General features: G+C 39.6%; 1 protein-coding gene across 3 annotated transcripts in view; it reads right to left on the bottom strand.

Moving 5' to 3' along the window:
• SLC2A2 (solute carrier family 2 member 2) overlaps nucleotides 1-19,408 on the bottom strand; it is a 44,931-nt gene extending 25,523 nt beyond the window's left edge. The window contains exons 1-3 of one of the 3 annotated variants that reach the window (XM_081954753.1): nucleotides 19,159-19,408; nucleotides 5,330-5,425; nucleotides 2,803-2,993 (exon numbers count right to left, since the gene is read on the bottom strand). In XM_081954753.1, the coding sequence (XP_081810879.1) occupies nucleotides 2,803-2,993; nucleotides 5,330-5,425; nucleotides 19,159-19,218 (347 nt within the window). In that variant the 5' untranslated portion in view covers nucleotides 19,219-19,408. The remainder of the gene's footprint in view (nucleotides 1-2,802; nucleotides 2,994-5,329; nucleotides 5,426-19,158) is intronic. The other 2 variants (XM_081954752.1, XM_081954754.1) reach the window with 2 other exon arrangements.
• Nucleotides 19,409-19,918: the final 510 nt, after the last annotated feature.

Below are 19,918 nucleotides of genomic sequence, written 5' to 3'. Positions count from 1 at the left end.
TTGCTTCTCTCCTTGATTAGTTTCCACCCATTGCTTCTTGCTCTACCCTCAGGTGCTTTGGAGAATAGTTTGACTCCCTCTTCTTTGTGGCAACCCCTGAGATATTGGAACACTGCTATCATGTCTCCCCTAGTCCTTCTTTTCATTAAACTAGACATACCCAGTTCCTGCAACCGTTTTAGTCTCCAGTCCCCTAAACGTCTTTGTTGTTCTTCTCTGCACTCTTTCCAGAGTCTCCACATCTTTTCTACATTGTGGTGACCAAAACTGAATGCAGTCTTCCAAGTGCGGCCTTACCAAGGCGTTATAAAGTAGTACTAACACTTCATGTGATCTTGATTCTATCCCTCTGTTTATGCAGCCTAGAACTGTGTTGGCTTTTTTAGCAACTGCTTCACACTGCTGGCTTTTATTATTTTATTTCTAATCTCTGGGCACTATCTGCATCTGCAATTTTTGGGAGGCTTACAATACACAGGACTAAAAAAAAATGCCTTTGAAAAACCAAACGTAGAAACCTGTTCCTGTCCTAAGTGAAACTCTTCCTATCCTGAGGTCCCACAGAAAATATTTCATTCCTTTTCCCCAAAAATGTTGGGGTGACTGCAAGAGATAATGCTCTTGTGCAAAGAGTGGGCTACTAGTGAGAAAACCTATCCTTGGGATTTCTGTCCCCCTGTCTTGCAGTATGGGCAGCGAAGCATCCTCTCCAGAGTAATCCTTTAAGCAAAGTTTCTCAACCTTGAGTACTTGAAGATATGTGGACTTCAACTCACAGAATTCCCCAGCCAGCTATGCTATGTGGTCAAGCAGACATTTTGAGAAACTGACAAACAGAACATGAAGACAACTGACTTCTTTGTTCTTTATTCTCAGGGTAGTTATTGAGAGACAATATATCATTAAGCTGCTTCATCATTAACATCAGGGGTGAAATGCTCTGAAGTCTGCTACTGGTTTGCTTCATGTGTGCATGCATGCCAAATGCATGCTTCACATGCATACGCACTAGAGGCACTAAGAAGCCTTTTCTGAGTCTGCAAAGGTAAGTAGAACAGCAAGGGGGGGGGGAACAGCTGTACTGCGTGATTTAGATCAGCTACAAAGCAGGATGTCCTACTTTCGGGAGAACCGGTAGTAAAAAAATGCTTTAAAAAGTTTTTAAAAAGTTCTGACGGTTGTTGCAGCACAGCTGATCGTCACACAGCTGATCACTGGAAACTTTTTAAAAACTTTTTTAAAGCTTTTTTTTTTTTACATTTTTCTTACCGGTTCGGGTGAACCAACTCTAATCGGTAGCATTTCACCCCTGATTAACATCAACCAAGCTAGCAGCCATTAGCCCATTTTATGGAAATGATATATGGATGGAGATATTCTTTGAATCTAAACGCTACATGACCATCCTTTGCATCTCCAGGATGTCTGGAGAAGATCCTCAGCCTGAAATCCTACCTAGAACAAGCCTATCCTGCATGAGCTTATTGGACCAAAGTCACTGGGAATAGATAAATAAATATATATCTTTTCCATAAATATCCACACTCTGAACAATATGGTGTTTTAAAGGTGACAACCTGAATTGAACCCAGAAGCTGACCAGTAACCAGTGCGGCCCTTGAAGAACATATTCAATTCTATTTATTGTATTTTGATATATTTTTTACATGGACTGTACACCGCCCTGAGTCCCTCTTGGGAGAGGGGGCGGTCTAGAAGCACGGTAAAATAAATAAATAAATAAGAAGAAGAGATATTACGTTATGTTGCTGTCCCTGTCTTATGAAACAGTATAACTCCTGAAGTTTGGATGTTTTTGACCCTGCAAAGCATGGAAGACTTAGTTCTTCCTTCCAAGCTGTGGACTAGGATGCTGGATGAGCCCATTTTTGGAGATGTGATTGTGTCACCCAGAATAGGATATGTTGTTTTTGATTACTTATTTTTAAAGGATTGTTTGATACCCAGAATCACATGGCCAGTGGCTGGCCATATAAATGGTTGTTTGATTCTATGGTTGGTTTGGTTGGATGGATGGATGGATGGATGGATGGATGGATGGATGGATGGATGGATGGAATGGGTGGATGGATGGATGGATGGATGTAGGTAGGTAGGTAGGTAGGTAGGTAGATAGATAGATAGATAGATAGATAGATAGATAGATAGATAGATAGATAGACAGACAGACAGACAGACAGACAGACAGACATGATATAGATAGACAGACAGACAGACAGACAGACAGACAGACAGACAGACAGACAGACAGACAGACAACACAGACATTTCAAAGTATTTCTAGAAGGACTACCAGATTCTGCAACAACTTTGTTCCCTATGCTGGTAAACTTGCAAGATTCATTTTTCTTGCCATGTATATGTATACATCTAAATTATTACATCCGAACTAGACTGTGTTGTTTCTCTCGGTCATATAATATATAGGGGTATATGCATAATTATGCATTTATTTATTCATATTGTCAGGTTTACGTAGTGTATATTGGAGGTGGTGACCTTTTGAGAGTTGTATGCAATGAAATTTCATTTTAACGTTTGCCGACTAATGTACATTCAAAGTGACAATAATTATTCTATTCTATTCTATTCTATTCTGGATGGATGGATAGACTGACAGACAGAATTTTCTCAAGCTATTGTCTCATTATAATTTCTGCAATGTGTCAGTGATGGTCAGAACCCTATAAGAATGATTTTCATTATCTCCTTATTCACACAGAATGCCCATTTTATTTTTCTAGCAAGACATGAAATCCAACAAGGAAAAATGTTTCTCACCGTGGCATCTTCTCCCCAATCCACCCAACGGTGAAGGAGGAAATCATCCCGCCAACAGCAAACATAGACACAGACAAGGACCAAAGCATCATGAGTGTTGAATCTTTCAATACTTCTTCAATTAAAAATCCACCAGTGGAATTCTTAGTACTTTCAACGTTCAGGACCTTTGCATAGTGCGTCATTATGATCTGTGTTGACAAAAGGGCATTAGTCATTTCATTAATCCTAAAAACTAAGTTGATTTGGACAGTGCATGTTTCACAACCTGAATTTGCCCATCGCCTTCTTCAGGATGAGAAGTGAAACAAAGCAGAAAGAAAGAAAGTCCAGTTGCCTTTTGGAAAAAGCATGTTTTGGGTCTGAATTTTTAACATCTAAGAATAACTTTTACAATATTTGTTCCAAATTTGCATTTAGTCTCTTTCAAACATAATTTTTTAGGCTGGGGGTTTAAACTGTGAGTTTTTAACTGTGAATATTAAAGTCTCCTGGCATGAGGAAGGGGGATTGACTAGAAGACCGCCAAGGTCCCTTCCAGTTTCCAGACCTATGATTCTATTCTGTACTATGCTGCCCAGAGTTATCGTGTGAAAATTGAGCAGCTGTATACATTTGTGTAATAAATAAATACATTTTTAATAAGAATAGATAATTGCATTTGCTGTTTAGGAATTGGCTGTGAGGATCACAATTAGTATAAGAAATATATCTGAGTGTTATCTAGCTCAATAGCTTTTGTAGGAAGTTAGCATCCACCCCTCTCCTAGAAGAATGAAATATCCTCGGAAATATTAAAAGGGCAGAATATTTCCCCTAAAAGGGAGGCAGAAACTCAGGCCTCCCCACCTTTGTCAATTGGCCATTAAGGTCTGAGCCAGTCTATTCTACACAACAAAGATCTACTTATTATGGCCATAATAGGAATCTCAAAATCCTTTCATTACATCATCACCCAGCACAGCTCAATCAAGCTTGGGACTCAAAAGACAGACAGACTACAAAGTTAACTAAGACTCCCAGTGGGAGTCTGACAACCAATCAGAGTACATTTCTTCCACAGGAACAGGAAGCTCTAAGGTGGGGTCCAGGAGAGGGCATAAAACGCAGTGACTCTCAGCCTCTCTGCCCCTTTTCTTCAAGATCTTCAAGGCATGTGATCACCTTTTTCCCCAAGACCTCAAACCATGTGGTCCTGTCCAGCATTAAAACCATCTTTCCAAGCAGCCACCATGTTTTCAGTGTCTTTCTCCCCACTTGGAACTGAACCCAGAGGGACATTTATTTCTCTCTCCCCCCCAGATAGCTCAACCTGTAGTGCTAACCTATTCAGGAAATGGGGCTTTGTGGTTACCTGCAGAACCATGCAAGTTTTCTACTAATTGGGAGTGTTCACGCCTCTCGCTGCTGGAATTGGTCCCCCAATTGTTACGTTTCAGATGTGTGTGAAAAATAGCTTAGAATACACCTAACATGATGAAAGAGATTGGCAGCACTTGGATGCATGTTTTTGGTCCTTTTATTTGTCTCAAGCGTCAAATTGGGGTGCATGGCCCTAGCCTGCTCAAATCATGCTGGGTTAAAACTAATTGTAACTGTTCAGGCAGATGAAACGATGCTGAACTGAAACTGGAAGCGTCAATCACTCTCATGCTGCAAAGGAAGAAAGTGTGTCAATAAATGGGTATATATGGATGCGGTCCTAAGTGTTGATTTGTATTACATTAGATCCAAGCCAATATTGGTAATCCTCGATTTACAACAGTTCATTTAGTAACCGGTTGGAGTTCCAACGGCACTGAAAACATGGTTTATGATTGCCCCAAAGATGCTTTTTTTCAAGAGGACACTGGCTGGACTTTCTGGTTTTTCTTTGAAGACGTTGCACTTCTCATCCAAGAAGCTTCTTTAGCTCTGAGTCGAAGCAAAACGTCTTCAAAGGAAAACAAGAAAGAAAGTCCAATTGCCTCTTGAAAAAGCACCTCTGGAACAGCTGTGACCTGGATGACTGAGAATCTCCAGTGGTTGTTTTTCATGTGTACGACGGTTGCAGCATCCCCATGATCACATGATCAAAGTTCAGAAGCTTAGCCACTGACTCATATTTATGACGGTTACAGTGTCCTGGGATTATGTGATCCCTTTTGCAACTTTCTGGCCAACAAGGGCAGGGGTGTCCAAACTTGGCAACTTTAAGACTTGTGGACTTCAACTCTCAGAATTCCCCAACCAGCTCTGCTGGCTGGGGAATTCTGGGAGTTGAAGTCCACAAGTCTTAAAGTTGCCAAGTTTGGACACCCCTGAACAAGGGGAAGCCTGATTCCCTTAACAACTGTGTTACTAACCAACTTCAGTGATTCACTTAATAAGGTGTGGCAAGGAAGGTCAGGAAATGGGGCAAAATTCACTTAACAAATGTCTCGCTTAGCGATGGAAATTTGAGGCTCAATTGTGGTCGTAAATCGAGGACTACCTGTATCAGGGCTCATACATTTTTATACACATGTAAAGAATCAAATTGACTTGCCTGTTGAGGAGCATTGATGACTCCAATACAGTAGCCATATTGGAAAAAACCCAGAACTGCAGTAAAGACCGAGAGAAACAAAGTGAATGTGACATCCTAGGAGAAGAGCAAAAACGAGAGGAAAAGGTCAGGGTGCGTTCCCATTACAGCAGATTGAAGAAGAAGTGACATTTCAACCCTTTGCTTGGAATCCTTGGAAAAGTTCTCAGAGTCGATTGGAACGATGCCTCCAGAGATTGGCAGGATTCAAAACATCTTTAACATTTCCCTTGATTTTCTTTCTTTTTCTTTTTTTAAAAAAAAGGTTTTTATTAGGTAAACATTAAAAATGTTGGACCTAGTGCAACATTTCTGGCATAGTCATTTCTATAGAGTTCTTAGATCTTACAACAGTAACAGTTTATATCCATTACATAGGTATGTGTAATCTGTCCAATTGCATAGCCATTGATCACTTTCGTTATATAGTTACTATCACTACACATACATCTCCAGCTCTACCTATCATACAATATTAATACCATATTTCCGATTCTTAATTATCTGTGTTTTTCTGTCCCAACCGTTTCCCCTCATTTCTAACCATCGGTACCGTTTGTCCCGGATTTCATGCTATTCTGTCTCACCCTTGTCCTTGAGCTCTAGAGTCAGTCCTTTGATTTTCAAGGACAAAAAACCGAGAAGGTCCTTCAGGACAATCAGGATTTGGATGCTTGAGAATCTCCACAGATTCAAAACAAAACACAAAAGGCACCACGGTTATTTCAATCAGGAGTTAAATATGCAAAATCTATGGAGGCTATCAACTCCAAACCACTGCTTGCTCCAAGTTGAGCATCACATTGGTGGTCTCTTTCTAGAAGGAGCAGGTACAAAGGTTGTAGTCAGCCAGTTCGGACATATTTTGGCGAACCAGTAGCACTGACAATCAGACGGAACAGCTGATTTCTCACCCCTCGCTGTTCTACTACCGTTGCTTTTATTTTATTTATTTATTTATTAATCTAATTTATATGCCGCACCCTCTCCACCAAGGGACTCGGGGCGGCGTACAATTTATTACACAACAAATAAATAACAAGGAGGAGATATAAAAAGCAATGTACAACACAAATAAATAAATAATCAATTAATTAAAAACAGCAAAATGCAATTAAAAACAATTAAAATACCCAGAGTCAAACTTAATTTAAAATTTTATCCAGGGGGATTAGAAGAAAGCTATAATTCAGGCCAGGCCGGCTAGTTGGAACAGGTGGGTCTTGAGTTTCGTGCGGAAGGAGCGGAGATCGGTTGCTGTCCTAATGTCGGGGGGGAGGTCATTCCAGAGGGCTGGGCCCATCACAGAGAAGGCCCTGCCCCTCGGCGCCGCTTATTTGGAAGGTAAGCAGCTGAGCTTCTAAATGCTCCATTTTCAGCGCAAGCACTTTCGGCTCACATGCGTGCAAAGTGTACGTGAGCAAAGCGCGCACTCACCAAACCAGTTGTTAAACCGGCAGCATCCCACTACTGGGATAGTAGGTAGGAGCATTATTTTCCCTTGCAGAAATTTGTTCTAGATTCCAGTGTGACAGTCCAACCAAGGATAATCCATAAGGCAGTCACAATGCAGGCTCATTAAAACCAGATTGTGCTGCTGGAGGTGCAGTGAAATAATTGCATGACTGCCTACATATCCAGCCTGGGAACCTTACTTTCTTTTACGTAGTCCCAAAAGTGTTTTTTTTTCAAGAGGCAACTGGACTTTCTGGTTTTTTCTTTGAAGGCGTTTTGCTTCTCATCCAAGAATCTTCTTCAGCTGAGTTGCCTCTTGAAAAAGCCCCTTTGGGACAGCCATGACCTGGATGACTGAGAATCTCCATAGACATTTCTTTTACATAGCAATGTAGCTGTCAGAGAACTTTCAGATTTGGGTTAATGTCAGGGTTCCAAGTAACACCCCCAACGAAAGAAGACTCCAAGGCTTGAGTTTCCTCAAAGTTGCATTTTATTAGAGATGTCATATTGGCACATCTGGGAAAACCTGAATCTGAAAGGCTCAATGTTTTCCCCACCCAAAAGAAAGTTCAAGTCCCTGCCCAGCACCCACATGTCCATCACATGGTCCAATCAGGCACCATCCAAAACTAGAGAGGTTTCCCAGTCACCTCATCGCAGCTGCAGGGCAAGGTGTCCTTGACTCTCTGAGAAAAGAATGTTATTTTGACTATATATCACCCATACTCTACATAATCCCTCCTCCCATTTTCCCCACAGTAGAATATCGGGCAGGCCTGAAGGCTCAATGTAAAAGGTAACTTCCAGGTCTGACAGGAGCTCTTTTGAGCATTTGGTGAACATTTTGGATAGAAAAACAGGGTAGCATTTGGCCGGCATGAGTTTAATTGTGCCTTACAGATTTCAGAAAAATCTCTCAGTTGTACATCAGTGAGGCTTTTAACAAGCAGTCAGATAATTGTGTTGAACAATTGCAACCAAGTCCATTATGTGCCTTCCAGAGCCCCACTAATTGTAAATATGTGCAAGGTCTGATTAATACATCAAACAGAGCTCAGTAGCCATGACTTGTGGTTCATGAAGGACCAATACAGTCTCTCTTTAATTGTCTAGCAGGAAAGTCATAGAAAAGTTACGAAGACCCAGCAAACTACCACAAAGAGTTCTTGTTGAAACTATTTGGTGCAGTGCATTAACTTTTGTTATACAGGTAGTCTTCGACTTACAACAGTTCATTGAGTGACCGTTCAAAGTTACAACGGCAACGAGAAAATGTGACTGATGATCAGTGTTCACAGTTACGACTTTTGCAGCATCCCCATGGTCATGGGATCAAAATTCAGTCATTAAGCAAATGCCATGGTTGTAAAGAGAATGCTGAAGTCATTAAGTGAGCCCATTATTCGCTACGGCGCATTCGTAAGCAAATGCCAGGTTTTCAGCAGAAAAAATGTTGTAAAATCGTAGTTACGGGAGTGCAGGATTCTGTAAATGGTTGGTAGGTTGCCGAATGTCCAAAATGTGGTCACATGACTGTAGGGTGAGGGTTAGCCATCATAGCTTTGGATCTGGGTTATACAGAACTTTTGGGGGGAGTGGGTCCATCATAACTTCGAATCATTGCTAAGCAATTGGTTCGTAAGTCGAAGACTACTTATATTTGTATCATGGATATTTATAATTGACTATGAATAACCATTGGTTATTCTACTAATTCATTATTGTACAGGTAGTCCTTGACTTACAACCACAATTGATCAAGACCCCAAGGTTACCTTACTTGCTACCAAATAGCAGATTTTCTGCAAGCCTATGAGTATGTGCTATATGTAAGAGGAAAACAGGTGTGTGAAGTCTCAAATGGGTGGAAATTATCTACTTTCTTTAACTATATACAGTGATTCACTTAACAACTGTAGTAAGGAAGGTCGTTAAAATGGGGCAAAACTCTCTTAACAACCGTCTCACTCAGCAACGTAAGTTTTGGGCTCAATTGAGGAGCACCAGGTTGGATAATGATCTGCATCATGATTTCATTCATGGCTCATAAGGGCTCGGCGAATTTCCCTATTATTTTAGTAAACCCTGGCTTATTCCTTATTTGAATAACCCTGCCTTTGCACTCGACAGTCAGTGTCCCGAGAAATTGTAACAACGTGCCCTACAAGTGAAATAATAACTCACGGTTATTAAAAGGGGCACAAGATCCTTCGGTCTTCTTGGCACTACATTCCCCGAGTGGCATCATCTGCTACAAATAAGCTATTTCTTCTGCGCTCATTTGTGCAAAGTGGCAGCTGATCTAGACATATGCCGCCATGCCAGCTGCCAAGATTGCCTACCCTTTAATGAAAGTAAATTATCATCCGATCGCCAGTCCACCAAACTAATAAATAAACTGTCCAGTTAAGTTATTATAGACATTTAGCTGCTGCCTTTTCTTAGGTTTTGTATTTGGAGAGCTCATAATAAGCAGAAAATTGGTCTTAACTCTATAATTGCTATGACATGGCAGACAATAGCAAGTGTGATCCCAGCAATGATTACATTATTTCATTCAAATCCACACTAGTTGCTATATTACTGCTAGATAGGGAAACCAAATTAGACCATGGGCCAGTCCTGGAGTCTGGGAAAGGCTGGGACAAGAGCTCTGCATCAGAGGCAGAGACGGGGCCGAGGCTGTCTGGCAGTGATCAGGTACCTATGGAGCTAGACAGCAGTGAGGCAGAGGAACAGCTGGAGCCTGTTCCCAGTGTGTGCATGCGCAGAGCTGCCAGAAGAAAAGAGCAACTCAGAAATCAGAGTAGACTTGTTAGTAAAGTCACAGGGGGGAGGTGATTGGCCCCTCCCATAGGAAATAAAAGAGGAACAAAAGGGGAGTGGGCTTTTGCAGGAAACAATTCATTCGTTCAGTTGTTAGATTCATTTCAGGAGTGTGAAGATCTGTCCAAGAATCTCAAAGACTCTGTGCCCAGTTTTTCCTTACACAGCACTTTATTTGGAAAATATTTACATGGCAGCTTTCCAAGATAGATAAGGTCTGTAGTCATAAATATTCCTTTGAATGACAATTTGCCAGGCCTTGCTGAAGGTGAATGAGAGGAATTCACATTTGTTTAATAAAAGGGGGTTTTGTCAGGACTAGGACTTTGCCTCATGCTTTTTGGGGAAGCCTAGGTCAGAACATTACCTGCACTAACTATGAGGAAGCTCACCTAAACAGAAAGGATTTCAGAGGCTGTTTGAAAGCTTCTGGGGTCTGAATAGGAGTCAGTGTATTCCAAATAGAGAGGCATTAACCTCCAACCCATTCAGCTCACATGGGTTGGGACCTTAAGCAAGCCTTCTGTCATCTAGCAGGAAAGTCAAAATCATTATAGACCAAATAATCTTTGTGATCCCTCAAGAAATAACAGGTCAGGCTTAACATAAGCTTTTGTGGATGAGAGTCCTCTCTAGCAGAAATGGCATCTATTTGTTAGCTGAGAAAGGGCCAGAAGACACTGTTAGCCTCTTTGCAGAATAAATGATACTGTGGTAACAAAAAGTGCAATCCTACGCTATGTAGAATAATAGCTCAGAGGTGCCTCGAACTGCAAGACGGGCAGTAAGTAAATTTAATAACAACTAAATGAAAATTAAAAAAAATAAATAGCTTAAAGGGGGTTGGAAATGGAGAATAGGAGGCTTCAACTGCTAGAGAGGAAGTTGTCCTGGTGAGAATTGCATATGCTGTTGAAAATCCTTAGAAGAGCCAAAAACGTGGTCATCAGCCTCCCACCCTTCCAAGACACGTAAAATGAGGACCCAGATTATTTGGGGCAGTAGGCTGATTCTGTAAACCGCTCAGAGAGGGCTGTAATGTACTCTGAAGAGATATATATATATATATATATATATGCTGGTTTTGTTGGATTCAGGTCTTTTCCCGTGCAAGATTGAGATTGTCTTGGCAACGTTTCAGCAAGATCTCACTTGCCATCTTCAGGCTTGTCTTACACAGGAAAAGACCCGAATACAACAAAACCAGCATACCTACAACCGTGAAAATCTACGAAAACATATATATGTCTCTCTGTGTGTGTGTTTGTGTGTTTGTGTGTTTGTGTGTGTGTATAATAAATTATATATATATAAATCTAAGCGCTATTGCTATTGGGTTTCTTCTACAACCAATCAATAGATATCAGCCACTAGATGTAAAGTTTCTTGTGGGTTCCTACCAGTTCGGACTGGTTCAGCCGAGTAGGTAGTAACTCGGCCGGACATGCCCTTGAACCGGTTCTATCCCCAGCGGCGCCATCTTGATTTTCTGTTCTGCACATGCGCAGAACAATCTTCATTGAAAAAAATGTATTTTTTTTCTTTTTCTAATGTTGTGCGCATGCACAGAACTTTTTAGGGGCAAATGGGTACGCTGAACCGGCAGTAATGCCAGCAGGAACCCACCCCTACTTCTGATCCATCCTGAAAATGTGACTGCCACCAGCCCCTCTGATTTTGGAAGGGAAAAGGTCATCTCCTTATTAGACACATCATCTCCATTTGCCAAATTGCTTCTGGTATAGAGTAGTGTGTGCTTTCTGTCTCTGTTCTGTCCAGCTATGTACATAAAAGGGTTAAAGCTATAATGAACAAAAGCCGCCCACTGTATTGTTTTCAGCGGCTTTAAAAAGTTCTCTTCTTTTGATCCATGGTTATAGAAAATGGAAATTGTTATTTCAAATCTTTTTATCTTTTGCCTATTTTTCCATGTCTCCCTCCCTCCCTCCTTCCCTCCCTCCCTCCCTCCCTCCCTCCCTCCCTCCCTTCCTTCCTTCCTTCCTTCCTTCCTTCCTTCCTTCCTTCCTGTGTTTACCAGCCTTCAGTGCTGTGTTGCCAGTTAGCTGTTTTTGATGTTTGTTGAGCTTTAATAAATAATTTTTTATTTACTGAATGACCTGTGTGCTTGCTCCAATCTGGAAATAAGGATTGAATTGACTGCAAATGGGCTGCGGAAAAACTGAACCGGAAGTGACCCCTAATAATTTTTCCTTTCCCCCTCACTACTTTTTCAGAGGTGGTGGCTCAGTGGCTTAAAAGTCATCAGAGAAGGCCTATGCTCCAACGATTCGAGTCTCTAGCACTGTGTGATGGTGTGAGCTCCTGTCACTTGCCTCAGCTCCTGCCAACCTAGCAGTTCAAAAGCAAGCTAATGCAAGTAGACAACTAGAGACCACTTTGGCAGGAAGGTAACAGGGTTTCACCATATGTTTTGCCCTGCAGTACAGTGTCATGGAGGCTGCATGACCACGAAAATGTCTTTGGACAATCCTGGCTCAATGGCTTAAAGAAATGGAGATGAGCACCATCCCTTAAAATCGGCTATGACTAGCAGAGTAAAACCCACAGGGACTCCTTTACCCTTACTTCCCTCCTTACTGAGAAATTGGGACCAGCCAACTAGCTGAGACAGATTTAGCATGTAAAATTTACCCTATGGTTTCTAATGTACATCTAGGCTTTAAAAGGAGTGTCGGTTTGTACCTCTGTAACTGCCATTTTCTGCCGTTGGGATCTTTCTCACAGCATTCTAAATCCATCCACATGTCAGATGCTAACAATTCTCTTAGCCCAGCCCATCATAGAATGCCCATTATGAGGAAGAATGAAAATTCTTTTTTTTTGCCACAATTTTTATTTTATTTTTAATTTTCAAAACAAACATAAAGAACCTTCTTCTTTACATACTGTAGAAAGTGTATCAGTTGGTTACAAAACTCTTTCGTGCATCTCTTCCACCGTCATCAAGTTTAGTTCATATTAACTGTAATATTTTAACATCCTTCATCATAAAATATACCAAAATTTAGTACATAACCATATACTGGCATTTCATTTACTATATCTAAAATCCTCCATTAACATTGAATCCTTATGTCCTATTCTAGCTAAACATCTGTAATATTTAATAACAAAAATTTCTAATCCTCCTTTCAAAATCACTATTTACAATTTGCATCCAGTTTACTTATATTATATATATTTATATATATATATATATATATATATATATATATATATATATATATATATATATATATATATATATGAATTATTATCATTATCCTTTCTTTATTTGACTATATCCTATATCATAACATTTCCCCCGAATAATCAAAACTTAACTCTGTCTAATTTAATTCTTTTTTATTGTTATTATTATTATTAACCTTTATATATAATCCAAAAGGATTTCTAGCCTTCCCTTCATGATTATCATTCAATATTCGTATCCAGCAGAGTTATTGCTTATCACAACACTACACATTGTATACATTATTATCATCAATTTTTTATTTAGCGATACCTATTATCTCTAAATTTCACTAAGTTTAGCTAGTTTTGAATTATACTCTTCCATCTATCAACCTGTATCTTTCCAATAACAAAACACTCTCATATCTTCTGCCATTTGTGGAATTAATCTGCTAAACATTTTCTTAATCAGATCTGTATGGACTTCTCTTAGCAACTCCTTGCTTGTAAAATCTCTCAAATACGGTACTCTTGATGCCCTCTTACTGTTTCCTTGTTCAGCTTGTCTTTGATTGTCAGCAGTGTTATCAATATTTTTGCCGATAAGATTCCATAGTCCATAGGTTCTTTATTTTTCTCTTCTTCTTCTTCTTCTATATCTTGCCCTTTGGAATAAATCTCCTCTCCATTTAATTCCTTTCGATATTCCATTCTTTCTTTTTTCAAAAATAGACCAATTGACATAAATGTCAACCCGTTTAATCTCTTTATATTCATGTTGCACTTCGGTTTTTTTTAGTTTCAATCACCTCATTTTATATTTGATAAACATCCTCAATTTTTTTGTCCCAAGTAATCCAGTTTTCTTTCCATTCTCTCCTCTGTATTTAATAATTTTTGCAATTCTGCAAATATTCCTTGCACGTTTGAAGCTTCTACATTCTCCTGAGATGCCATATTATCATGCACAACTGCTCTTGCTTGGAAGGTCAACAAGATTGAAGCATATGTTCACAAAGACCGTTGTTTTCACTTTGAGTGCACTTCAAAGGGACATCTGCCCCCCTTCCATTACTCCGTAACCAAGCCGCAAGTCTAAACAAAGAAAGTTCCATCTGAATACACCAGCTCCATTCAAAAAAACCTCCCAGCTTTCGAGCAGCGCAGCACTGTTAAAATTTTTATTTTTTGTAACTATTTTATATTTCAAATTGAAAAAAGTAATCCGATCTTTAAATGAGTTTTTCTAATGAATTAGAAAAGTATCCACAACAATGAGAGGAGAAAACTTTGTTCTATAGATCACGGAGAGTTACAAAGAAAAGGTAGAAGAAGAAGACTTGATCCATCCATTTTAAAAAGCTTGTAGAAATTCCGTCCGTGTAAAAAGCATTTTAAAAAAAGAGATAACCACTGTCCAAAACCATTCCAAATTTAATTTCGCCGCTTAAATCTTCTATTCTTCAATTTAAATTAATTTTTAAGTTTTTATAGGCAGACTCTTTTTTAAAACGATAAAAATTCCTCACCAGCTGGAAACACTTTCTCTTTCCATATCCTCCATTTTGGAGCGACCCCGACCATCAGCCTTGGCTGGATTTTTTGTCGCGGCTTGAAGAACTTCTCTTGCTTCTTTCAGGGATTTTGCGATATCCCCCAAATCAGCAAGATGTATTCTTCCTGTTCACCGTCTCTTCGGGATGTTTTGGTCCATTGGACCCCCCCAGTGACAAAAGTATTGGCGGTGATCTCAGAGCATTGAGACCACACAACCATATTGTTGCGACGCTGGCCCCACCTCTCCAGGAAGAATGAAAATTCTAATAGACATTCCAGCTGTCACTATGTAAAAATAAAAATCCTCACTATTTCTACACTCTGAGCCATTTGGACTAGCATTCAGGGTCTTAAAAGATGTTTAATCATGCTTTCACAGACTAAAGATAATACACTATTAATATAATAAAAGTTTTGTTATGCAAAAGCCTATGAAACACCTGGTTAATATTTTGCTGAAATCTGGCTTGGAACTTCTCAAGAGTTTTCTTACCCTATGAAAGAGGAATTTGACTGTATTCTCAGAATGATATGTAAAACAAAAGTGCTTTCATTCTAAATGTTGATTAAATTTGCAAGCTGATAAAATCCTGAATGCAGTGGTGGGATTCACATTTTTTTACTACTGGTTCTGCGGGTGTGGCTTTGTAGGTGTGGTGTTTTGGGTGTGGCTTTATGGGCGTGGCAGGGGAAGGATACTGCAAAATCCCCATTCCCTCCCCACTCCTGGGGGATGGGTACTGCAAAATCCCCATTCCCCCACCCCACCCCACTAACCTGTTTCCCAGCTCCATTCTCCTGTTCAGGGCAACAAAAGAAGATCAGCTGGGAGGCTGGGAGGCAGTTGGGGCGGTGCCAGCCTATTTGTCGGTTCTCTGAACGATTCAAAATTTCCGCTACTGGTTCTCCAGAACCTGTCAGAACTGGCTGAATACCACCTCTGTCTAAATGGTAATGTTGAATTGAAGGGATCCAATTCAGACTAGAATTGGGGGTTGGGTGGGGAAAGATTCCTGTAGGCAGGAGGCATAAGAATGGGTCAAATCTATTCATACCAGGATCACTTCACCCATATAAATCAATACATCAATGCCATGTAAAAAACCTAATTCTGTTAGGACAGGGTTGGGCAACTGTGACTCCTTTACGACCTGTGGACTTCAGCTCCCAGAAACCTCAGAAACCACCATTGCTGAATGGTGCCTCAGGAATTTGGGAGGTTGAAGTCCACAGGTTGTAAACAGGCCATATCAGGGGTGAAATTCATCTGGTCCTGACAGGTTCTGGAGAACCGGTAGCGGAAATTTTGAATAGTTCGGAGAACCAGCAAATACCACTTCTGGCTGGCCCAAAGTGGGGTGGGAAAGGAGATTTTTCAATATCCTTCTTCCAGGAGTGGGGAGGGAATGGGGATTTTGCAGTATCCTTCCCCTGCCACGCCCACCAAGCCACACCCACAGAACCGGTAGTAAAAAAAAATTGAATTTCACCACTGGGCCATATAGTAGTTGCCCATCCCTGAGATAGGATATTCTACTGAGATGTTTTCATGTTGAATCTCCAAACTGATTATTTGTACATCCCGGTTTCTTATAAATTTCTATCTAAGTGTTGAAGCTTATTTTATTTGAACATGGTATTGGTGTTGGGTTGATCACTTTGAGGCCTAAAAGTCCCACATTTGGAATGAGGGAAGCTAATGGGAGGAGTGCACCCTGAGCTCACACCTGCTTCCCATTGGCTTTTTTAAAAAGTGCAAAAACCAAGGATGCTCCAGATCACAGGAGAAATAACGAGTGATGAAATCTTTCACTGAACTGAGGAGCATGGTCAGAAGGTTGGTATTTCGGCCAGTTACAAGTAGTCCTCAACTTACAATTGAGCCCAATACTTCCATTGCTAAGCAAGACTGTTGTTAAGTGAGTTTTGCCCCATTTTATGACCTTTCTTGCCAAAGTTCTTAAGTGAATCGCTGCAGTTGTTAAGTTACTGATATGATTGTTAAGTGACTTCTCCATGGACTTTGCTCGTCAGAAGGTCACAAGAGGCGATTCTATGACCCCAGGACATTGCAACCATCATAGATATGAACCAGTTGCCAAGCACCCAAAATTTAATCATATGACCATGGGGTTGTAAGTGGGAAAATGGTCATAACTCATTTTTCAATATTGTCCTAATTTTGAATGGTCACTAAAAAAAAAGTTGTAAGTTGACGACTATCAGTTCTAATTAAAAACAGTCCTCGACTTACAACCACAATAGAGCCCAAAATTTACGTTGCTAAGTGAGAAATTTGTTAAGTGAGTTTAGCTCCATTTTACAACTTTTCTTGCCATATTTGTTAAGTGAATCTATCTGGTTTCCCCATTGACTTTGCCTGTCAGAAGGTTGCAAAATGTGATCTCAAGACCCTAAGACACTGGAACCGTCATAAATGTGAGTCAGTTGTCAAGCATCCGAATATAAATCATGTGACCATGGGGCTGCTGCAATGGTCGTAAGTGTGAGAAAAGGTCATGACTCACTTTTTTCAGTGCTGTTGTAACTTCAGTCACTAAGTGAACTGTTGTAAATCAAGGACTACATGTATACTTCAGGGAACCAATAGGAGTAAAGTATTGCACTTATAATTTATACAATTTAAAAATATATATTAAAAAGAAGATTTTAAAAAAATAATAACATGCCACACTGTCTCCAAATTTCAACTTCCTTTTGTGTCTCTTCGGTTCAGGAATGGAGAAAATAATTTATTGTCTGACCCAACTTTTAGATGGAAAACCCACTCCAGAAGGAAGCCTAACCAAAAAGCACACGTAAACACAACAAAGCTAAATTGGATTCCATTCAAATGTAAATCCCCTTAAACTAAAAGATATCCCTTAAATAAGTGTAATAAAGACTGGCCATGGGTTTAATTGTTTTCTGTTTTTATTATATCAAAACATTCCATTTGATGTTGACATCTGAAGGGGCTCTGAAGGCTGTACCCCGGATTATCAGGTAGGCTTTATAAAATAAAGTTCATGCTTCATTTATTTATTAATATTTATTGTGTCACATGGTTATATCATTACTCTTTGACACTTTACATCCTACATATATTCATTCAAATTAAGCCCCACTACAATGAGTGTGATTTATAGCCTAAGAAGTCTGCATAGGGCTGCACTCTTAGAATGTGGGCATCATAATCAGTTTCATGTCAAAGACAAAGCTTTTGATAGAGTTGAAAGTAAAAACATAAGCAAATCTAGAGTCTTAGCATATGCAGTGCAGCTCATATTGTCAAGCAACCTCTGCAAAGAAACAGAAACTCTGGAAATAGAGTCCAAAATCAACTAACTTCTTTAACTAGATACTGTAGGTGCTATGTTTTGAAGTCAGTTTTATAAGAGTCAATTCCACAGCCCCTGGAAATGGCTCTTTTACACCTTTATTTAAATGCATTTCTCCCAGACCAAACCATACCAAAAACTGCTGATAAAATGTAAATTGCAATGGCATTTAGAGAGCTAGTGCAAGAAAGGAGAACAATGTTGCCATAAGAAGAGTAAGAAAGATACATCACCACCAAATCACAAATATTTGAGACATAGAAATCCTACCGTGTACTGGTTTATGTTTGTCTAACCTTGAGAGAAATTGCAAGATGTACAGTATTTTGTGCATAATAATCAGTATGGGCTTGAAACTGGAAATATAGATTTGACTCTCAGTTAAATCTAACTATATTCAATAGCAGAGATTTCTGAGTAAGTATACTTACAACTTTAGGGCAATCCTACAAAGTTATATAACTGGCGTTCCCAGCTTACTAATATCCAGTTACATTGGAATTGAATTATTGCAGTTAACCTGGTCTACTTCGCATCATAATCTCCAGGCCACAATGGTAGAAATTTTGAGTAAAACTAGTTCCACTGATTGATATTGTATTTCTATATCAATAATGTTCTTCTTTTCCCTTTTTGCTTGCTCATTTGATTTTCTTCCTTCTTTTAAAAAATAAAAAGTCCCTGCTTTTAGAGTCCCTCTTGTTTCAATAAAACCTGAAATTTTAGCCCAAATATCTGAAGTTTACTGACACCCATTTTTCCTCCCAGTTATATATGCATAGCATTGCACTGTTAGCAAATTTGAACACATCCTTTAATTTTTTTTAAAGCAAAGGATAACTGTCTCCAAAATTGCAGAAAGCTTTTAGCGATGTCACAAATGTCATTTTTATTAAATCAAGGAAGTAAACAGAGTTAGATGGGGCTGCGTGAAAACATTCACAAGAATTATTCACCAGAATAATTCAGAGTGAAAAATAGTTGTGAAATGAGTATGTTTGATAATGACATTCACAAATTCTCTAGAGACAACCTTCTCAGTGTGAAAGCTATTGACAACATGTTTTATTCAAAACCTATTTGAAAGGAGCCAATGTATTCTATCAATGCAAGAAAAGAGCTGCTTTTTCCAATTCGGTAGCTTCTATATTGTAATTATGACTATGTTCCTTCCTTTCCTTTTTATTTTTCCTCACCTCAGTTATAATGATTTATCTCAGTAATGAATGAGACTGCAACTTTGCCCTTGTTTCCCATGAAGTAAGCCTCAATAGATACATTGGCCTTTCTTCCTGAACACCCATGTATCAATGAGACCATGCTTAGGGATGCACTGGATTCTGCATCGAGTTAAGATGCTGGGCATAAAACTTGATTTTGAAGTCTAGTAAGAGATCTTGCGATAAGTATTACCTTTGTTAACCGCTCTTTTGATTTCCCAGCCATCAGCGTGTTTCTTGCCATTGGATCCATGATTGCTGGTAGTCACTTGTTCAAAAGAATTGTGCAAAAGATGAGTTTCCGACCTTTATTAGATTTGTTGCTTAAAGAGCTGGAGAGTCATTGTTGATCGTATGAGATCCCTAACGGGAGGAGGAGAAAGAGAGACAGTTGGTGGCAGACAACATGAGAGAATTAGAGGGAGCTTATTTGTAGCCACTGGTAAGGATATAATTAATCAACTCAAATGTTAATGAAAAACCAAGCATTCTGCAGCGTGTACCTTCTCTACACACCAATTGTTTAAATAGAGAAAGTGCAAAGGCCAAAGGAGTTTGCACAATGATAAACCCACCAAAATGAGCTGAAATGTTCACTAGGAGTTTATTGCATTCTAGACATCAAAACAGAGTAAGTCTTCCCCTAACTTGTTGTCCCAATATGCTGGACTCCAACTCCAAAATATTCAGATAATTTCATAAGAGTTAACCTTCTCCAAACTGGTACCTAGAAAAATGCTGGGTTTGCAATTCTCAGATTCCCATCCTAGCTGGTTATCATTTTCAGGGCTGCAATCCCAGTTGTTGGAAGTTTCTCTAGGACAGTACTTCTGTCCTAGACAGAAGGACAGATGGCAACTTTAAGACTTGTAGACTTCAGCTCCCAGGATTCCTCAGGCAGCCATGCTGGCTGGGGAATTTTGGGAGTTGAAGTCTACAAGTCTTCAAAGTTG

This window comes from Natrix helvetica, assembly GCF_964273705.1.
Source record: "Natrix helvetica genome assembly, chromosome: 5".
Classification (NCBI taxonomy): Eukaryota; Metazoa; Chordata; class Lepidosauria; order Squamata; family Natricidae; genus Natrix; species Natrix helvetica.
Note: the sequence above shows the minus strand (reverse complement) of the source record. Positions and strands in the feature narration are given on the sequence as shown.